Consider the following 19,847-nt stretch of genomic DNA (forward strand, 5'->3'; position numbering starts at 1 on the left):
AAGGTGCATTAATGTCTGGATTTCTGACAGTTTCTGAGTAGAAGAGTAGATTTCACAGTCACCAGATTTCTACACAGCTGAACTCAGGCTTTTACACTGAAATATGACACGATCAATCCCACGATTCGTGTGTTTCTAGTTTTGTCTCAGTGGTTTCTGTGTAAGGGGTCTCTGATGAAATTTGATTCAGTGTCACGCTTGGACGGCAGGTTATCACACACCTTCCTGCCCCGCAAACCCATTCAGTCTCTCTGACTCACTGTCAGTGCTGTGAACCTGTCTGTGTGTGAGCAGCTTTCCATGTTTCACTACACCGCCGAGAAAGAAATTCAAGGTTAATTTAGTTAATTTAGTTGGTAAAAGCTGCACTGAATCTTTGTATGCTTGCTAGCACAGTCGCTTCTCCTGTTTTATTTAATTTTGATTCTCTTCTGTACTACCTTTGCCGTGAATACACACACACACACGCACGCACGCACGCACACACACACACACACACACACACACACACACACACACACAAAGACCTTTACAGAAACAGAGAGAAGCAAGCATATGAAGGTATTTGCTCTCCATTAGTGTAGATAAAGGCCTCTGCAGCCTTGCAGCTACCTATGAAAACTCACTGTTTTGTCTTTCTAAATCAATATTTTCCTCCCTCAGTCTGAAGTCTGTGTGCACTTCAAAGCCGCTGGAGCATGCATTCAAACAAGTCGTCAGTTTTCAGAAATACACTGTGAAATCCAAGGACATTAATCAAGGTTGACTCAAAGCATATTAAAGGACAAAATTATGAATGGAAAAATGAATTGAAGAAACTCAAAATAAGGCAGAGCAGCTTTTTTTTTTTTGCCAGAAATGCAGCAGCTCCTTATAAGCACATGTTTAGATTCATGTCTCACTTAGGTTGAAATACGACAACAAACAAGACTGAAAAAGAACCATTAATGGTGAGAGGATTTAAATATCTCAGATACCTCTGTTTTGCTACATGTGCCCGGCATCACTCTTCTGCCTGGGGCTGACACAGTCTCTCCAAACCTCTTCACTTGTATTTGTCTCTGTGGTGAAAGGTCTGGCTCAGCTAAACTTTCCTCCCTGTCTCCCCGAGTTCTTACAAATGCAGACAGTTGATTGGAGGTTGAGAGGTTAGTAAACTGTCTGCTACTTGGGTCTATTAGGAAGTAAAGGATGGAATTACTGGTGTCTTTTTACTGCCTGGTGGCTACTGTGTGGACAGCTATTTAAAACCCCTGTAACTGCCTTTAAATGAGAAATTCAACTCTGTCTGAGTGGACCGGGGCTGTACCTGTCTCCCAACAGTGATCTTAACACGTCCCTGTTTGAAGCAGCCTTTCCCTGCTGACTAACTCTGCTTGGCCACCTCTTTATTATTTTACCCACTGATGTCAGCAACACAGAGGCATTCAGTTTTCCAAATTAAGATGTGCACATTGCTCTCCCGGCTGCACAAGTAAGGAACGCTTTCAGGCCTCGGTCTCTCTGCATGACACTTTGGTGTCATGTCAGCCTCTTTCATCACACTGTCCATTCCTCATAGGATTAGACCAGCGAGCCATGTAAGATCCTGTTGGAATTAAGCTCGTCCACCCTGCTGTGGAAACTAGAATCCAGTTTCATGCTGTATACAGTACGTGCGGTTGGACTTTAGGTCATGAAAAGAGTACTCCACAGATTTACCACTGTATTCCTATTACATTGTCAGTAAAAGGAGCTGCAGAACCAGAACATCTTTTGTATTCCACACACTCTTTTTTCGTAGGGTCTACATTACCCACAATGCAACTCGACTGCTGAGAGTTTGGTCAGAGATTCAGGTGTGTTATGCTTGTAGTGGCTAATGCAGCCTCGAGCTTCTAGCCTCGAGCAGAGATGAGAGGTGGGCTACAGGAGTCTGGTAAGCTCACTTCTTTCTAACTCCAAGCCTCCAGATTTTTTAATTTTCAAACTTGTCGTCCTCAGCACCAACGGACACTGACTCGACTGACTTGAGGCAGTTTATCAGACAGCCCAGTTCTTTCTGCTTCCACCAAAGGATTTATACATCTTCTGTCTCAGATGCTCGCTGATGCCTGTAAACAGACTTTGGGTGTGCAAAATCGATCAAGTACCCCTTTCAAACATGTAAATAGACTGTGGTTTGGTTTGATCCTCCTCGTATTTGAAGGATAAAACTGATCCATTTTGAGTTAGACTCTAATAAGAGGTAGATTTTACAGTTTTTCGACAGTTCACCTCTCATTAAATGCTTTCAGAGATCCAGTCAGCTCAAGCTGCAGCTTATCTGATCCAGACAACCGCCCTGTATACCCTCCTGGTCTGAGTGATAAAATCCAGCCTTCACCTTGCTCACCTGACACTTGATAGAGACTGCTGCCTGGATTACAGTCTTGTATTCCTGTATTTGGGGGTTATGCTGTGTTGTTCATCATTTATACATTCCAGGTTTGTGTCCAGGTTTACTTTAAACGCAGTGTTTCAGTGGAGGAGGGAAGTGGCCTAAGGTTGTGAGCGTGTGCCCGTGTCTTTGTGTTTCTTCCACAAAAGCCAAGGATAGTTTGATAAAGAAGGTCATTAAAGTGTCATTAGGCAGTGAGCTCTGAGGCACCGGGCCCCTGCAGATAAAACACGGGGCCACTTTGAGAGCTGGGAGGGATGGGTACAGGGCTGAGATGCAGACCCTCAGTGAACTCCACAGAGAGACACTACAACAGGCTTGACAAACTGCATTCAAAGAGATACCTCTCCTGGACCCATTCACACAGCTTTCTTTGTGTTTTCACCCCATCTCTCTGCTTTTCTCTACCTAACAGTCATTCCCAAAGCCCTCAGCGAGAGAGAGAGAAAGAGAACACCAGTGAAAGCTTCCTACCTCTAGCACAGTCCTTCACTACCCACACAAACCATCGATTTGATGCTCATTCAGCTATTGCGTTGTAGCTCTCATATGAGCACTGTTTCCCACTGACCATCAAGCTTTGAAAGCAGGAAAACCACCATCTCCTGAAATCAATGCAGCATAATAACTACTCACTAGCACAAGTTCAAGTTTTTCCAGCAACCCCAGTTCCCCAAAGCTTAAAACAACTGCGACACCTGGCATTGTCATGGAAATCCAGCCGGCACTCAGAATAAATAAAGAGCAGCAATGATAGCCTGTAGCGTGGTCGATAACTGCTTGGCAGTACAGGCTGGGAGACTTGACTCAATTTGTAAAAGTGAGCCTCTCTCTGGCTGAATGGGCGCTGAGCAAAGTGTCTGAGAAAGCCAATGCCAAGTTCAGGTCGAGCTTCTTTTTCCGAAGGCTCTGGCGTTTTGAAACGAGGAGTGTGCAAATGGACATAAAGAGACATGAATCACTTCGCATTAGAAGGTTCTGTCAATTACAGGTCATCTGTGGTTTTGTTGTTCAATACATTAAAAGCTCTGTTCTGCCACTGCTGGACTTATAAAACTGTCTAGGTCGTGATTTATTTTTCTATATATAACACAAGCCAACAAATCACAAGTCTCAGTGAAAATGGAGGTACTTCAGCAGAGATGAAGTATCTAAATTACACACTTGACTTTGAGTCAGACTGTTTCTCTGCAACACCTCTACTACCACCAAGTGGCTCTGAGCTGGCATTTCAGTACAGGCTACACATCTAGCAAGTAGGAGGTTAAAGAGTCGGTTCCCTCAAAAAAAACAACAACAAAAAAAAAAACACATTTTCTCACTCACATCAAACAATATCTAGCTGTGCAGATGGTTTTAGATTCTTTCATGGTCAACAGTTTTTATTTCTTCAAACAAACATCCAATTAAAAGTGTTTACAGTGACAAGGACACTTTTTCTTTTAATGAGCACCATGGAATTCTATTCACATCCATTGTACTGTTGTGTAGGCAAAAACAAATATACAAAAACCGGAGAAATAATACCAAAACTATCTGAAAGACTACAAGAAAAAAGTGAGCTTTTTAAGAGTTTGATGTATTTTACTATAAATACAATTTTACCTTAAAACTATGAGAGTCTGTGAGAGAATAAACTTCACTTCCTTTCCCCAACAGCCTAAATGAAAATACTGTACACCGTCTAATTCCTTGTATCTTCTCTGCAGTGTTCATCATGGCTGCCGGACTGCTGGTCTATCCCTTCGGCCTAAACTCCTCTCTGGTCAGATCCTTCTGCGGGGACTCCGACATCTACTACGCTGGCGAGTGCCAGATCGGCTGGGGCTACATGCTGGCTATTGTCGGAGTCATGCTCACTGTCTTCTTGCCCTTTTTTGCCAAATATGCACCGAAGGAGCAGCTGTCCCCCACCCCTCTGCCCACGCTGTTATAGTGCATTGAAATGAAGTCTTGTTTTTTTCCTCTAATGACCAGCCTCTCTAACCTGGGCTTGATGTCATGGAGAGACACCTTGCATCCTATTTTTAAAGGCGATGCTGTTTAGGAAGAAGCCCCACCCAGTGCTAACTGAAGCTGACCCTCAACAACTAACACTGTCTTCCTACATCATTATGTAATTAGTTCCAATTCAATTCATTTAAAAGTAATGTTTTATGTTACAGTAAAACTCTGTGGTTATAATTTTTACCCTCAGATCTACAGATTTCCACAGTTTGACTTATCTGTTTTCTTCATGTCAGCTCTGGGGACAAGTCACGGGATGCAAAGAGTAATAACCCCATTTCACGCAAATTTGAGAACATTTCCATAAACATAACATACTTGCTTAAAGTGTAAGTGTTTTTTTTCCCTCCTTTCTTTTGTGGAAACAAGTCAGCGTACAGTACACCACATTCCAAAACAGACTGGAAGTTGTCTGCATAAAGACAGTGAGAGTATGAGACTGTGTGGCAGCGTGGCTCGACCAGTCAAATAACGTTTCAGTACGAAGGTTGTAAAGAACGTTTGAGTCAAAGTGAGAGACACTTGTAATGATCGAAATGCATCTTGGCATTTGGACTGTTCATACGGTCTGGATTTAACAGAGCTGATGTTTGAGGTTTGAAAACAGCAAAATTGATAAAAGAGCTCTGACACTTCGAGGGATTTTTGCTCTACAGACGTTTTCTGTCTCCCAGTCCTGTGATCAGGCCGTGAACCGCTTTTAACTTTCAACGACAGTGCTTTCACTAACTGTCATAAAGAAGGGACATCTGACCTGCCGAGAGGATAAATGGAAATCCCTTCTCATAACAAGGGAGTGAATCATAATAGTATGTAGTGGTTTCAGAGCAGTGTTGTCAAAAAAAATTATGTTGGGATACTGCATCCTTTTGTTAACCTTTTTCCTAGAATTGTTTGTGTAATGTAACTCCGCTTGTCAAACATGAACCATTTTTGTTTCTGACTGCAACACACAATACTAAACACTCTAATTCAGGAAAAAAAAAGATTACAAAAGGCAGGGAGATGTGGGAATTTTGTCAAAAATGCATGATAAGATGGGCTTTGTTAATGGTAGAACAATTGATCTAGATTTTAAATGTGATCTGACCAACTTGTGCCTTTTAACATAACCAAGACAAGTGTTTAATACAATTATCAGGTTATCATCTTTTTCTGCTGTGGATCCTGTTGTGTGAAGTGATTTCTTAGTTTTCCTTTTTCCTATTATATTTTTTCCTCTCAGTGGTAAAGTGTTTCATGTGTACTTGATACAGTATGATCTTGAGAAAATGTTCTGGAGGAAATAAAAAAAGATGTCTTCTAATCCTTGGAGGAATTGGCAGAGAGATGGAAAAAAAAAAAAAGGAAAGCAACGCACTTGTGTTCAATTATACCCTGAGATTTTTTTTTTTTGCCAATTATCTAGAAGAGTTAAATCACTTGAATCGCTTATATGAAAAGGTTGTGACATGCAGCTAACAGATTAATTCCTGGCATCCTTGTCTTACGTGATTTAGAGTTTGAGTGGTAGAGAAAGGAGCTGTACAAACTGAACTTCGCCTTTTGTTATCTGTGCTGAGCTGACACATTACTCACATTATGTGCAAAACGTGGCTTAAAATAATTCGCTCCTCGAATAAGCAAACGTGTTGGTGTGTTTTCGTCAACCCGCTTCTTTTTAAGCGCTGGCACCGTTCCTGTCATGTTCCAAGGACTACTTCACCGCTTACTGTCCCTGTACACTGCCAATTTCATCAAGCTGGACTCCCTTTTCTAGTGGGTGTTTGTGTGCGTATTAGTGTTTAATAATGGGTTGGAGTCTGATAATGGGTTAAACTTTAAATATTCCCAAAATTTGGGTTCCCATAATGACATATCCTGACATTTAGTAAATTACTGTGATTATGTTGCCATATTTGAGAGAAGGTCAGGAGAGAAGTGTTGGTATTGTATTGGACCTCATACTGTGCTTGACTGTGGGAATGACTGGCATGACTGCACTGGACTTGTTCCCCTCTTTGTTGAACCATTGTGTGTAAAGTCTCAGCACTGGTGAAACTGTTTTGGTAGAGTAGATTATTGTTTTTTCCATTGTGATGTTGGACTGTAAATAAACTAACTGTACTTGATATCACATGTTATTCTTAACGGCCCCGTTTTTCAAAGATATATTTTGAGATATTACCTCATCGTGTTTGCTTTACCTGACTTAACCTCTAAACAATGTTTGCTGTTCTGTGAATTTTCTTTGTAATAAAAACATTTCAGAACATACAAAAAGAGAAGCTTTACTTTCCATTAAAGATTTGGTTAAATTAAACAACTCTTTATGTATAATTGTTTCACCAATAAATACAAAAACATCTGTGCCAGAACATGTAAGTAAAGTCAACTGTTCAAGTACAAGTGCATTTTGTTTGTATACAACAAACTAATGGCCAACGTCAACCATTACAGGTCAAAAACATAAACAACTGCCTCAAACAGGCTTTTTAACACCACTGGGACTTCTACCTATAACAACAGTTATGTATGAATATATAGCAGTAAGCTTGGCTCTCATGAACCTTCATCAAATACTGGTATCCTCTCTTCTTATCAGTCTTATGCAGCTGAAGATAAGTACTCACGCTCAGACCTCACTGACTGATTTGACCAGCGCCCTCATTTCTGCATCGGATGCTTTGACAGCCTCGTGGGCATTCCTCATCTCTGAGGGCAGGCCAGGCCTGACGGACACACACGTGAGGATATCTCTGCTGCGGTCATAGTTACCCACACAGCGATGAACTTGACCACGGATGAGACGGGGCAGCTCTTGCTCCTTTTGGACAAGAGGCCAGAAATGAAGATTAACTCTAATAAGACTGCAGTGCTATTTATTGTACTGTCTATACTTTCACTACTTCTAAAATACCAGTGTTCTTCCAGATTTTTGAGTTTATTAATAGGTTAACTTGTACGGTTAATATACAAACACAGTGCATCATAATCACTATACTGAACATGTATAATCCATCACATCTAATAATAGAGTCATTATTTTATCTGACTGAGACTGAGGAGAGTCAGAGTAACTTAATGTGAGCAAACTGACACTGTCCTCTAATAAACTCAGGAGACATTCATCGGAATGTTTCCCGAGGCTTTTTTTCCCTCACATTTTCATAGAAGACACACTGCACAGCCTCCTTCCCGTCTCTCATGAGGAAGGTCTTGGCTCCATGGCGACCCAGTGTAACCGCAGAGTCTAGAGTAGCTGGGGGAAAAGTACAGCCTGTCAGATTAATCATGTTTTAAAATGCTAAAGAGCACATAACAGAAACAGCAGCAACTCCTGTTCAACTGACCAAATATCTCAAATAAGTAGGGGACTTTGTCTTTAAACTGGCTCCAGTGTCTCATGCCACCAATAACTGCAGTCAGGATCCTCAGTGAGTTATCAATGGCTGGCTTCACTGGAAATGTTTCCTGCTGAACACAAATAAAAATGTTACACTGGTCAATAACATTATCATGAAACACAAATGGCAAAGTCTTAGTATATTATCATATATTGTATTTTCCATATCTATTTCTACCTGAGTTTGAGCTGGTCGTGCACTCTGAGGTTGATTTGAGCTCCTTTTGCCCAAAGAGGGCGATGTCTGTGGCCCAAAGCTGTCAGTAAATTTCCAGGAATTGTTTAGTGGCTGTACTGCACGAGCAGTGGGCCTGCTGGGAGGTGGGACAGGAGGAGGCAGAGGTCTAGACTGCTGGGGATAGTGATGTGTGGGATTGGGCGGTCTGTAAGGTAACTGCTGACCCATCTGAGAGGACCCAGTACGGGGTGTTAGCTCGCTTTGTGAACTCTCACTGTTGGAAGGAGCTTGATATTTGTTCTGTCTGGAAGTAACACTGGAGCTGGAAACCTGTTGTCTGACTGGGTAACTGGGCTGTCCCGTCTTAGAGCTGAAATAAAAATAAACCTTTTGTTTTCACATACTGGGATATAAACTTAAAAGCCAACACACACCAGTCACATGTCACACTGTTGTTCTAAACGTTTGAGATGACAACATATGTATTTCTTTGCTGTCTGTTGCTGGATGGTTACCCGTGTTTTTATTTATCGTCTATATATATAAAAAAAAAACTGTTCAACTTAAACAGCTTTGGGGTCTGACATTTTAGATTTTATGCCATTTTTCATTATCACTGCATTATAACAAATGGGTCAAACACCTGACTACCATAATAAGGGTCAATAAAACATACTTTGTGCTTCCAACTTTGTATGGGTGTGGCGTGGGTGCATAGGCTTTTTTTGTGGGGGCAGGTCCGGGAGCAGGTCTGCTGCTGTCATACTGCTGTGGCTGAGCAGACTGTGGGACACTCTGTCTGTTCCACTGGTGGCTTTGTGAAGCACCGGAAGACGGGCCTGAGGCCTGGTAGCACCCATAAGTACCTGAAGAAAAGTACAAGAAAATATTATAGTAGCTTCCAGTGTCTGAAGCTGGGAATGGTTATCTCAATTCATAGGGAGAAAATTTACATTACTGCCCTTTGTTTTATGCAAAATGGTGAAATTTATCTGGAGATTGGGATTTTGAGCCGTCAGACATTAAAACATTCAACAGCAAGATGTTGAATTTTAGAAGATATTTAAATGCCCTGTATAAGTCACGCTGGTGATTGTCATTTATAACAATGGTGGAAAAATATATTACATATAAATAACACAAATATCTCAAACATGGCCAGATATTGATCGGTTGTTCCTTAAAATCCATTTACATTTTTCTGTGGGTATGCTGCCACCTAGTGCCTGAAATAAAGTAGACACATACAGAGTCTGACTGAATGCTTCACCTGGTGTGCTGAGAGATGTAGCTGCGCTGGTGCTTTCCATGTATTCACTGTGGGAAAAGAATTCATTGTCAGACGGAGCAGACGTCAAAGGAACTCTGCTTCTTTTCTTCTGGTTAAAGAGCGGCACCGAGAGGCAGCCTGATGGAGACATCAGAGGAAACACAACTGAACATATACAACACATTACACACAAATTACTACACACACACACACACACACACACACACACACTCATATATGTAAAAATATCTAAAACATGCCACCACCTATTTTATTATCTTTTCCACAAGACACTAAGTGAAGCTGGCATGAAGCAAAGCAACCCATTAGCATGAGGAAATGAATACACTCTTTTACAAACCTGCTGTTGGCCTCGAAGGCTGGTTTTCCTGTCTCCTCATTGTGGTTTCTTAGAAAAAGCAGCTCATCCAGCTAACAGTTCATATTAGTTATGAAGAGAAAAGCTTCAGACAAAAAAGGGAAAAAGACCTTAAAACTGATGCTCAGGTTAGTGTTGGTCACTCACTTGGTTCCAAAGAAGTGAAAAAGTGATAGGTTACATCAGTTGTAAAGACTTAACCTGTCAAACCAGCTGATTATATTGCTTTGGTGTACTATCAGTTTAGCAACAAGTCTTAATTTAACTAGCTAGGTTAGTTAGCCAAAAAACTAAACTTTAGGGTAGGTTATCTAGCTAGTTAGGTACCAAGAGGCTGCCCTAACGTTACAGCTGTAATGCACAGCTACCGGTGGTAATTTCTGGTTAAACAATCAATACTGAACCAATATTTTTTCTATTAACATTGTAATTAGTTACTAGCGCTTCTGTGTCCGTGTCAGTTAGCAAAGGTTTCAGCAAAGGAGGACATGTCCTTTCAGTGCAGCACCTTGGAAAGCGCCTCGTGCCAGAAGTAACGGATGTTGCCGTCACGTTCCTGTAGTTAGCTCGGAGGTCTTAGTTACAGCGCAGTGTACAAAGGCCAATTGGGGAACAATTCTTATTTTTACTTTATCTGTCAATTAATCAATTAAAGGTATTTCCTATGCATCACAGTAGATGGTGCTGTTGTAAGATTTCGGGAGCTCATTGCAGATAGCCCCCTCATCACCCCTCATAGTTAAATGCTGAGATCACAGATTCTCAGAATGAAGTTTGGTGCTGAACTCGCAACGTTTCTCCTAGACTGGGAAACAGATGTTAATGCCAACGGTGGCTATGTAGCAATAATAAATAAAAAACATACATCTAGAACCTTGTATGAGCCTTAAGATATAATAAGGAGAAAAACATTAATGTAGAATTGTTATTCATCCTAATTAAATTGAAACAGTGGTTCTCAAACTGTTTTATGGGTTTAGATTCAGTGTTTCAGATCAAAACAAATGTGACATAAAATGACAAATATAACAAATATAACAAATAAAAACATAAAATATTACACAACAAGATAATAGTTTGTTTAATTTTCCACATTCAAAAAAAGGGGAACTTAACAACACTTACACTTAAGACAGAACAAGGGGCTAGACAATGATTCAGTATCATCAAATGTGAACTATCTATGCAGTTATAGTGACAATGTGATCATGTGTTATCATCTTACAAATTATTGTGTTATCATGTGTTATCATCTTACAAATTATTGTTCTTATTATTATTTTCAGTATTATTATGGATGTGATATCTACCTTTACCTGACACACATGGCTTCTTGTCCTCACAGGCCACCAGCACCTCATTTATAAAAGTGCCCCTCAGTACATCATTTAAAGAAAATGTAATGTCATAAAAATATGGCATATTAATAATGAGTATTGATAAATTAAAACAGCATGTGATTGCATCATATGACTTAATTAGTTCCTATAAAAGCTCAAACATTAAGCAAACTGTAGGATTTACTCACTGATTTATCAAGAGATTATTTGTGTTTAGGCCCTAGAGAGTAGTGATTAGCTCCAAGCCTCCTCACTTCCAGTCTTGGACCCAGCTGCCTCCCTCATGTGTCCCCATGTACCTCTGTGCATCTCGAAGAGCATTAGTGCATCTTGTGTAACACATCCTTGTTTTTTTCCTTCATCTTCTGGAAGTTTCAGTTGTGGGGCTATATATTGTCCCTCAGATTACCCTTTCCAGTGAAACGTAAATCTGAACGTTGATTACGGAATTTCTTGGTCTCAAACTGGCAACTTGCATGTTGTTCAGGGGGAGGCGCTAGTCCGCAGTAGTTTCTGGAAGGAACCTCATGCTTGCAACATGGAGAAAGTGAGTGTCCAGCAACTCTTCTTAATTATTATTTTCAGACAGAAATAATCGAATAATTCTGACGTAACTCTCTGAGTTACTTTAATTTTAAGCATTGTTACAGTATTTATTTGGAGGTTATTGTAGTTAGCCACCTCTTTACAATGAGGCTTCAGTGTTTGCTAATGTCAAGCAGCTAGCTAGCGTGTTAGCTTAGCGTCAATCCGGTAGTGATGTGTTGTAGCTGTTGTTATTGATATTGATATTGTGTGATTGGGCTCAATCGTGTTTCCCAGCACAAGACATTTTAACCACGCTAGTCTCCCGTGTAGTTAAGTAGCTAAACTTTAAATTATAAGGGGTGCTAATTTAGCTGGGTTAACTGTTTGGTCATTTGTGTGCGGCAGTGGCTAATTTATGGTTGTACTCGACAAGGTTAGCTAACTATTAAGCTAACGCGTAGGACTTAAATTTGTCACAGCTGCTGCAGGAAGGTTTTCCTGCCCGTGTAGCCCTTGTCCGTGCCTCGATATAACGAAGCAGTTTGCCAACCCCCTGCAAATCACCGGCAGCAGACCCCACACGAGTTAACAGCTCACATTAGCTCACAGTGTGAACGGTATCATTAATAAGGTGAGGGACAAATGAGAACGGTAATCACATCCTTTTGTTAAAATGTTGTGTCAGAAGATCGACAGCTTAAACTGCGACAACCGGTCAGTAGCACATGCTGCAGGAGTATTTTTGGATCAGCTTCAGTGGCTTCCTCAGCAGCTTGTGCTCAGACCGGAGGATCATTCTAGGCGCACACGGCGCCGCTGTCATGGCTACAGCCGCATTTTGTCGTCAACTGCCGCGTCGTCTCGAATGTTCTGCGATTGGCCAGTTCAAGTATGTTTGAGAGTTCGTTCAATGGATTTGTCTTTTCCAAGTTATTATTACCATGCATGAGCTCGACACTCATCATGCACACTCACCATGTCTCCATCACAGAGACTTCTGTCAGCAGCTTTCTTTCATCAAATTTACAGCGTATTATAGCTCACAGACTCACAGATTTTAATTTTTGACTGCAGATCTATGGATGTTTGATTATGGACTATGTGCGTATTCCTAGTGACAAAAATAAGTGTGCTTGGATTGTATAATACACCAATGACCTTATCCAAAAGAAAGCATCATCACTAAGCACCAGATCTCCCTGAGATGAATGCTCTTATCCATCCTTTGGTCAAGTTCACCTGAAAACTTCCCTGAATCAGTCTTTGCATGGACTTTTAAAATTATGTGTAGTCTTAGTGTATTCTTATAATGTTGTTGAATACAGCCCTGCTTTTCCAAGTAGACAGCTGCTCACTCGCCTTAAGAGCATACTATTTGTGACTAATTTGCAATATCAGAGTTGAAGCTATTTGGGTAATGGAGCAAGGAATTGTAAAATATATTGGAAATGTGCAAAAGAAAAAACAAAGGTTTCTTTTGTTCTCAGTGGCCCTCTTGGTACTCCTTGGCCCTGGAGTACCAAGAGGGACTCCAAGGCAACTAATACCAAACTAATATCTAATAACTAATATCAAACAACTGCGAGGGTTTACTGAAAATCTGTATTGGTCATTGTTTATCGTAATCCCAGCCTACAGCGTCACAGGGGATTGTGATGTTGCTATGATCTGCCTTTTATTATTTACAAATGTTTAAGGTGGTCAGAGGGGAATATAGGTTTGGTGACTGTGGAGAGAAAGCCATGCCAGTCAACTCCCCTTGTTCTTTGCCCAGGATAATTGTTAATGCCCTTTAAGTGTTGTCATGTAGTCGTCAAATGAAGCTAGAAGAGATGGAGGGCCTGTTTTTAGAACAGAGTGGCGCTTCTTTGTGCTCAGTGTGAAATTGATTATGTCACATACTGTAGAGACACAGCGTGATTACTTGTCAAACTGAATCAGACCACCAACAAATGACAAGGAGAATTGCAAAACAATTTGTACACACTCATACTTTTTCATTTTCTCTCTCCCTGTATTTTAGCATCATCAGTACTTGTTGCCTTTGCCTGTCTGAGCAGGGGATAAACCAAGCTGTCGTCTGTATGCAGTTGCAGGGACAACTCAGTCTTAGTTTAAAATACCCCAAGCTACCAGGTTACTGTTTAGGACTGTAAAATGGTCCGCGTCTATTTTCTGAAACTGAAAAGTGGTGGATTTGAACTTCTTGCTGTGATGCTATTAGCTAACCACTGAGCTGGATTGCCACCAAGGTTCATGTTGTTTTCAGGGTAATAGAGTAAATTGCACCTGGAGGACCATGAATGTGCATTAAAAAAATAATGGCATGTTTATGTCTCTGCATCACTGCAGGACCCATCTGACATTGAGTGGTTGAGTCTTGAGTCAAGAGTCTTGAGTGGTTGTCAATTTCTTTTTTTCAGTTCTGCTGGTGACAGCTGCAAAGTCTTCATTGTAGTCAGATATATATTAGGGATTGTGTGCATGTGCATTTGCCTAAGAGTGATGCAAAATTTAGAGCAGGAGAGCTGTGGTTTTCAGAATTTGTCTATTTGTGCTTCATTGATTGTATCTTCCTGGCTCATAGGTTTCAGCATTGAAAGACCAGGGCAACAAAGCGCTGAGCGCAGGAAATATTGATGAGGCTGTGAGGTGCTACACCGAAGCCTTGACTCTCGACCCTTCAAACCATGTCCTGTTCAGTAACCGCTCAGCTGCCTATGCTAAGAAAGGCAACTATGAGAATGCTCTCCAGGATGCCTGTCAGACCATCAAGATAAAGCCTGACTGGGGCAAGGTGAGATAACATTTGTTCTTCCAGGATTCTGTTGACAAGACATGTTATACTTAAAAGTGAGAATGCAATCCATAATCTTTCCATTTTGATCAACCAGGGCTACTCCCGCAAAGCCGCAGCTTTGGAATTTCTTGGCCGATTGGAAGATGCCAAGGCAACTTACCAAGAGGGACTCCGGCAAGAGCCAAGTAATCAGCAGCTAAAGGAGGGTTTACAGAACATCGAGGCCCGGCTTGCAGGTAGATGCTGTTGAATTTGTGATGATGTCTTTCATTGTACAGAAAGTGGCATTGTGATTTGAAAATTGTGTCTCATTTTTTTCCCTCCTACGTGGGTAGAGGCTCGAGAGATGGCTGCTGACAAGATCAAAGCAATATCACAATGTGCTCAAGTTTTCAAAAGAGGAGTAGGCAATCCACTTGTGTTTTGAGTGTTGTGATTCATCCAGTGGACTAGTAGTTGGGGTTACAGAGAGAGAGAGAGAGAGAGAGAGAGAGCTGTGTTGAATTTAATCGTAGACCAGTGCAGGGTGGGTGGCCATTCTGAGGACTTTTCTGTGACCACATAAAGTTACACTAATAACATCCATTCTTCCTTCACCAGAGAAATCAATGATGAACCCATTCGCCATGCCCAACTTGTATCAGAAGCTGGAGGGTGATTCTCGGACCCGTGAGTTATTGTCAGACCCCAGCTACAGAGAATTGCTGGAGCAGCTCAGGAACAAACCATCGGAGCTTGGCACGTATGTGCATTGTCATCTTCTGACGTATAACTAAAGAATCACATCTTGAGGTTGGAATGAGAAAGAAAAGGGATAAAGTTGGACGTAGTTACTTTGAGTAGTTTGATCATTGCACAGAAAGTCTTTATTTATTTATGAGAAATGTTTTTGCACAGGATCAGTACTGTAATTGCACATATTTGTATTACCCCGAATACTGTGATAATAAGAAATGCATGTTTTTTGACTGTTTTGCAGGAAGCTGCAGGATCCCAGAGTGATGACCACACTCTCTGTGCTGCTGGGACTGAATCTCTCTGAGATGGAGGAAGAGGAGGAGCCCACCCCCCCTCCTCCCCCCAAGCCCAAAGAGACTCAGCCACCTCCACCCAAAGAGGAAGACCTTCCTGAAAACAAGAGAAAGGTGAGTCAGTTTGTCATGGTGTTCACTTTTAATGGGTTTTCAGCAGCTGTGTCTCCTCTAATGAATCACTGTTCTCAGATGTGTTAATCCTCTAATTTACAATTTTTTTGTTCAGGCCTTGAAGGAAAAAGAACTTGGGAATGCTGCATATAAGAATAAGGACTTTGAACTGGCGCTGAAACATTATGAAGAAGCAATCAAACATGACCCCACCAACATGACGTACATTTCTAATCAAGCAGGTACATATTCTCACATGAATATGAGGAAAATGTGTTTCCGAAAATCTCATAGATACATTACTTTACATACTTTACTGACAAGCGTTTAGACTGACTGACATGACATTTAACTTTTGATTTATACTTAACATGTTAAACGTGTATACTTTTTTGTTATCCCCTCAGCTGTGTACTTTGAAAAGCAAGACTTTGAGAAGTGTCGAGAGCTGTGTGAGAAGGCCATTGATGTCGGCAGAGAGAACAGAGAAGACTACAGACAGATTGCAAAGTGAGTTTTTAAAGACTTCATGATTTCTAATGGTTCCAGTGGATTTTTAGCTTGAGGGAATCTACGCACAGTGTAGGGGGAGGGGGTTTTTTGAAGCTTTTTGACCATTTGACAAACTATTATGAAGAAGTATACTGACCACTCCACAAGCATTTGATGGGAGAAATCAGCTGTGGTATAGGAGAACCACTAGATGGCAATGTTTCTCTGTTGCTTTTCACTAATGTGTCTATGATTTGTGTTATTTATTTATTTATTTTTTGCATGAATATGATCAAATCTCACTCGTCTTAAGTAAAAAGGCTTTGCTTTCTGAGTAGTTTGCTTTGCTGAGTTTTTTAATCGAGAAAACAAGAATGATGTCAGATCATCTGCTGTACTAACTTATCATTTTCATTTATTCTCCTTCTCTGTTGTAGGGCCTTGGCTAGGATTGGCAACTCATACTTCAAGCAGGAAAAATACAAAGAAGCTGTTCAATATTTCAACAAGAGTTTGACAGAGCATCGTACCCCTGGCGTCTTGAAGAAGTGTCAGCAGGTGCAGTGCAAGCTGATTCCTTTACTTGGACTTTTTGAATTTTTAGTTGATTTAGTTTTTTTCTTTTTTGTAAGTTGTGTTGGACCTGCATGCGGACAGATAATGAAAATGTGATTGTGCATTTCTTTGACACTTTGATACTCTTAATTGTTTCTGCAGGCAGAGAAGATACTGAAGGAGCAGGAGAAACTAGCCTACATCAACCCAGAATTAGCCCTGGAAGAGAAGAACAAGGGCAACGACGCCTTCCAGAAAGGTTTGTGTAAGAGTTGTAGCGCTTGTTGGTTGATTGTCATCTGATTCTTCTTTTTCTGACATTGTAAGAACCAGAAGTTATCTTTTCCCTCCCACAGGAGACTACCCATTAGCCATGAAACATTACACTGAGGCCATCAAGAGAAACCCCAATGATGCCAAACTCTTCAGTAACAGAGCTGCCTGCTACACAAAGCTGCTGGAGTTTCAACTTGCCCTGAAGGTATTATTCTTCCTTCCCTTGCACCTCCATGAATCAAATGAGATTCTACCCTGACAAAAAAGTTTTTTTTATTGCATGTAAAAAAATTGCCTTTGTGTTTTTTTTTTTTTTTTTATTAGGATTGTGAAGAGTGCATCAAACTTGAGCCCACTTTCAGTGAGTAGGAAACTTTTAACTAATTACATTTTAAGTTATGGTAAAACACTAATTGAAGTTTAGATATGATTTTGTGACTAATTTAAGACATCTGCCCACAGTAAAAGGCTACACGCGTAAAGGAGCTGCTTTGGAGGCCATGAAAGATTATTCTAAAGCTATGGACGCGTACCAGAAGGCTCTGGAGCTCGACTCTTCCTCAAAGGTATTTCACAGGTTACTACAATGTTCAGGAAAGTCTAGAAATGAGAGGAAAACATATCTGGAATATTCAAAGTTTACATATATGACAAAATAAACTTTGGTAAGTTGGAAAGTTTTCGATAAGTTTTTATACGTTTTTAATATTTATAGACATAGTCACCACAAATAAAACTGCAAATTACCTTTTCAACAGTTCATTGCCTTTATGAAAAGGAGCAGGTTATGTGTGATGTATGTTTTCTTGTCAGTACTCAACTTAAATATGGTGACATTTCTTCTATTGCATGCTATCAATACACAAAGCAGATGCTTTCTATTTTGACTTGGTGTTTATGTATAGAGATTACTGGTGTTGTGGGGGAAGGGGGCATCAAAGGTTAAAATCAGAGCAAATATTGAGCATAAAAGTTGATGATAATACAAATCAAGAACTTAAAAAAAGTATGACATTAAAATAGTGTTGTTGGTAAATCAAGTCTTAACCATATTTGCTGAGTCATTTACCTCGTTCACCTTCAGGAAGCCACAGAGGGCATGCAGCGCTGTATGGTCAGTCAGGCCATGAGGAATGACAGCCCTGAGGAAGTGAAGAAAAGGGCCATGGCTGATCCTGAGGTGCAGCAGATTATGAGTGACCCAGCAATGCGCATGATCCTTGAGCAAATGCAGAAGGACCCTCAGGCTCTCAGCGAGTAAGTTTACCAACTTTCTGTCAGGTTCTCTCTCCGCCTTAAGTCAATATTGTAAATATAAGCAGTGATCCACAGAAAAGCAGGAAGGATTGAATTTTTCTACCTGTTTGTTCCCTCAGCCACTTAAAGAATCCAGTTATTGCCCAGAAGATTCAGAAACTCATTGACGTTGGACTGATAGCCATTCGTTGATGAGAGACAAGAGCCAGATGTGTGAAGAAACTCCCAAGACTACAGTGGTACAACATGCAAAACCCTCCAAAATATTACATCCTCTTTTTTGCCTTCAAAATTCAAAACGATATTGTCCTTAGTCTCACTGAGACTTTGTGTGTATGTTATGTTTTTTAAAATTTCACAACTTTTACATTGTATCTAAGAAAGCATCTTGTTGTCATCTGGAAAACTTCAGGACTCCAGAAATCTTTCTCTGGAAAATCTGGATTCATGTGTACAGATACTTAAATACATCTTAAAATAAACATCACATTGCACTGCACCTGTATGTTCAGTGTTTAAAGGGGAAATCCACCTTAAAGCAGTTCACATGTTCCTAGCACTTCATGGGAGTAGTTTCTGGAAATGAAGAAAAAAATAGAAGACTTTATACTCTCAGCATCAAAGTTGTAATATAGATCACAAAATGAAATTGTCTACATTAGTTATTGTTCTTAACTTTTATGTTGTCCTCCTTAAAGCTGTCTACTGTCTGGTTGGTATTTTCCGTACTCTTCATATCAGGAAAGCATTGAGTGTTTCCTTGATTGCGGTGCAGAGAGGACTGATCTCGACAAATTGCAACTGGGACTGGAAGGAATGCGGTTCATTTTACAATTGAGGGACATTTTGCCATGATATTTAAGGTTGATCCTTAATAGTTTGTTAAACAAGTTCATATAGCGGTTTAAACAGCAATGTTTTCATTTCTGTCAGTCAGCAGTGAAAAGTTTGGAGTCAAAGCTCTTGTGCCGGGTCAAATATCAGTAAGACTGTCCGTGAAAGTCACAACAATACTGCTGACACTGCACTGATCTGTAAGCAAAAGCGTAATGATGAGTTTACCTGATGCAACAGTCCTCACACTTTGTCATGGTTTGGTGATCAGGTTTTAACTTTAGGAGGCAAATTTTACTTTCTCAAACCTGAAACTGGAGCGTGGCTGTACAAAATGTGACTTGCCTGGAATGAATATATCAAGATAATAGGAATAATGTGATTGTTAAAGGGTGGATTTACCTTTCTAAGCTAGTTACAATAGGTTCAGTAAAGGGTATCACAGTTATCTCACTTCATGATGCGTCTTTAATATTTGTTGACTTGTCTCTGAGGCCCCAGTGCTACCTGTCACTAGTTCCCAATGTTTATTTCACTTAACAATTCTTAAGAATTGTTCCAGCCTTTTCTGATGTAAATTGAAATGTCCAATAATTTATTGGCTCCACACATGGTGGTGGAAATTGTCCTCCTACAGCTGCAGACTGGTCAGCTTCTGTTTTCAGAGAGGAAATACATATATGTGTTAATATTGACCATTAGGCCCCATGTGGCTTCAGATACCTCAATGTCACCACATTGTCAAAGTATCAGTGTGCTATGGTTTCCATGAGGGGCCCAAATATGCTAGAAATGAATTGTAACACCTCTTGTTTTCACATTTCTAAAGCAGCAATTGCTCTTTCAGGAAATCTCTTTGACTTGTGGCAAACAATACAGCAGAAATGGGGGTATGGGCATTCTTACCATCGAAGTCCCATTGTAATCGTAACGTACATGCAACAAATGTGTAACTCTCACATGATGTAAAAGAAACTGTCTG

The 19,847-nt window shown here is 40.5% G+C and overlaps 3 protein-coding genes across 3 annotated transcripts in view; 2 read left to right on the forward strand and 1 right to left on the reverse strand.

Moving 5' to 3' along the window:
- LOC121190850 (transmembrane protein 211) overlaps window positions 1–6,617 on the forward strand; it is a 91,635-nt gene extending 85,018 nt beyond the window's left edge. The window contains exon 3 of the mRNA XM_041051869.1: window positions 4,129–6,617. Coding sequence (XP_040907803.1) covers window positions 4,129–4,355 — 227 coding nt within the window. The 3' untranslated portion in view covers window positions 4,356–6,617. The remainder of the gene's footprint in view (window positions 1–4,128) is intronic.
- Window positions 6,618–7,040: 423 nt separating this feature from the next.
- LOC121191038 (spermatogenesis-associated protein 22) lies at window positions 7,041–9,660 on the reverse strand. The gene is made up of 7 exons (XM_041052089.1): window positions 9,621–9,660; window positions 9,260–9,397; window positions 8,666–8,855; window positions 7,990–8,359; window positions 7,759–7,882; window positions 7,570–7,667; window positions 7,041–7,232 (listed from the first exon to the last, which is right to left on the reverse strand). Exons 1-7 carry the CDS (start codon window positions 9,658–9,660, stop codon window positions 7,041–7,043), a joined length of 1,152 nt encoding a protein of 383 aa, XP_040908023.1.
- A 1,833-nt stretch (window positions 9,661–11,493) lies between these two features.
- stip1 (stress-induced phosphoprotein 1) lies at window positions 11,494–18,530 on the forward strand. The gene is made up of 14 exons (XM_041052160.1): window positions 11,494–11,525; window positions 14,094–14,303; window positions 14,401–14,542; window positions 14,907–15,048; window positions 15,286–15,451; window positions 15,567–15,693; window positions 15,859–15,961; window positions 16,381–16,501; window positions 16,661–16,757; window positions 16,855–16,979; window positions 17,099–17,135; window positions 17,237–17,340; window positions 17,859–18,031; window positions 18,151–18,530. The coding sequence occupies exons 1-14, from the start codon at window positions 11,517–11,519 to the stop codon at window positions 18,221–18,223; spliced, it is 1,629 nt and encodes a 542-aa protein (XP_040908094.1). The 5' UTR covers window positions 11,494–11,516; the 3' UTR covers window positions 18,224–18,530.
- The last annotated feature ends 1,317 nt before the right edge of the window (window positions 18,531–19,847 follow it).

Source organism: Toxotes jaculatrix, chromosome 12 (genome assembly GCF_017976425.1).
Source record: "Toxotes jaculatrix isolate fToxJac2 chromosome 12, fToxJac2.pri, whole genome shotgun sequence".
Classification (NCBI taxonomy): domain Eukaryota; kingdom Metazoa; phylum Chordata; class Actinopteri; family Toxotidae; genus Toxotes; species Toxotes jaculatrix.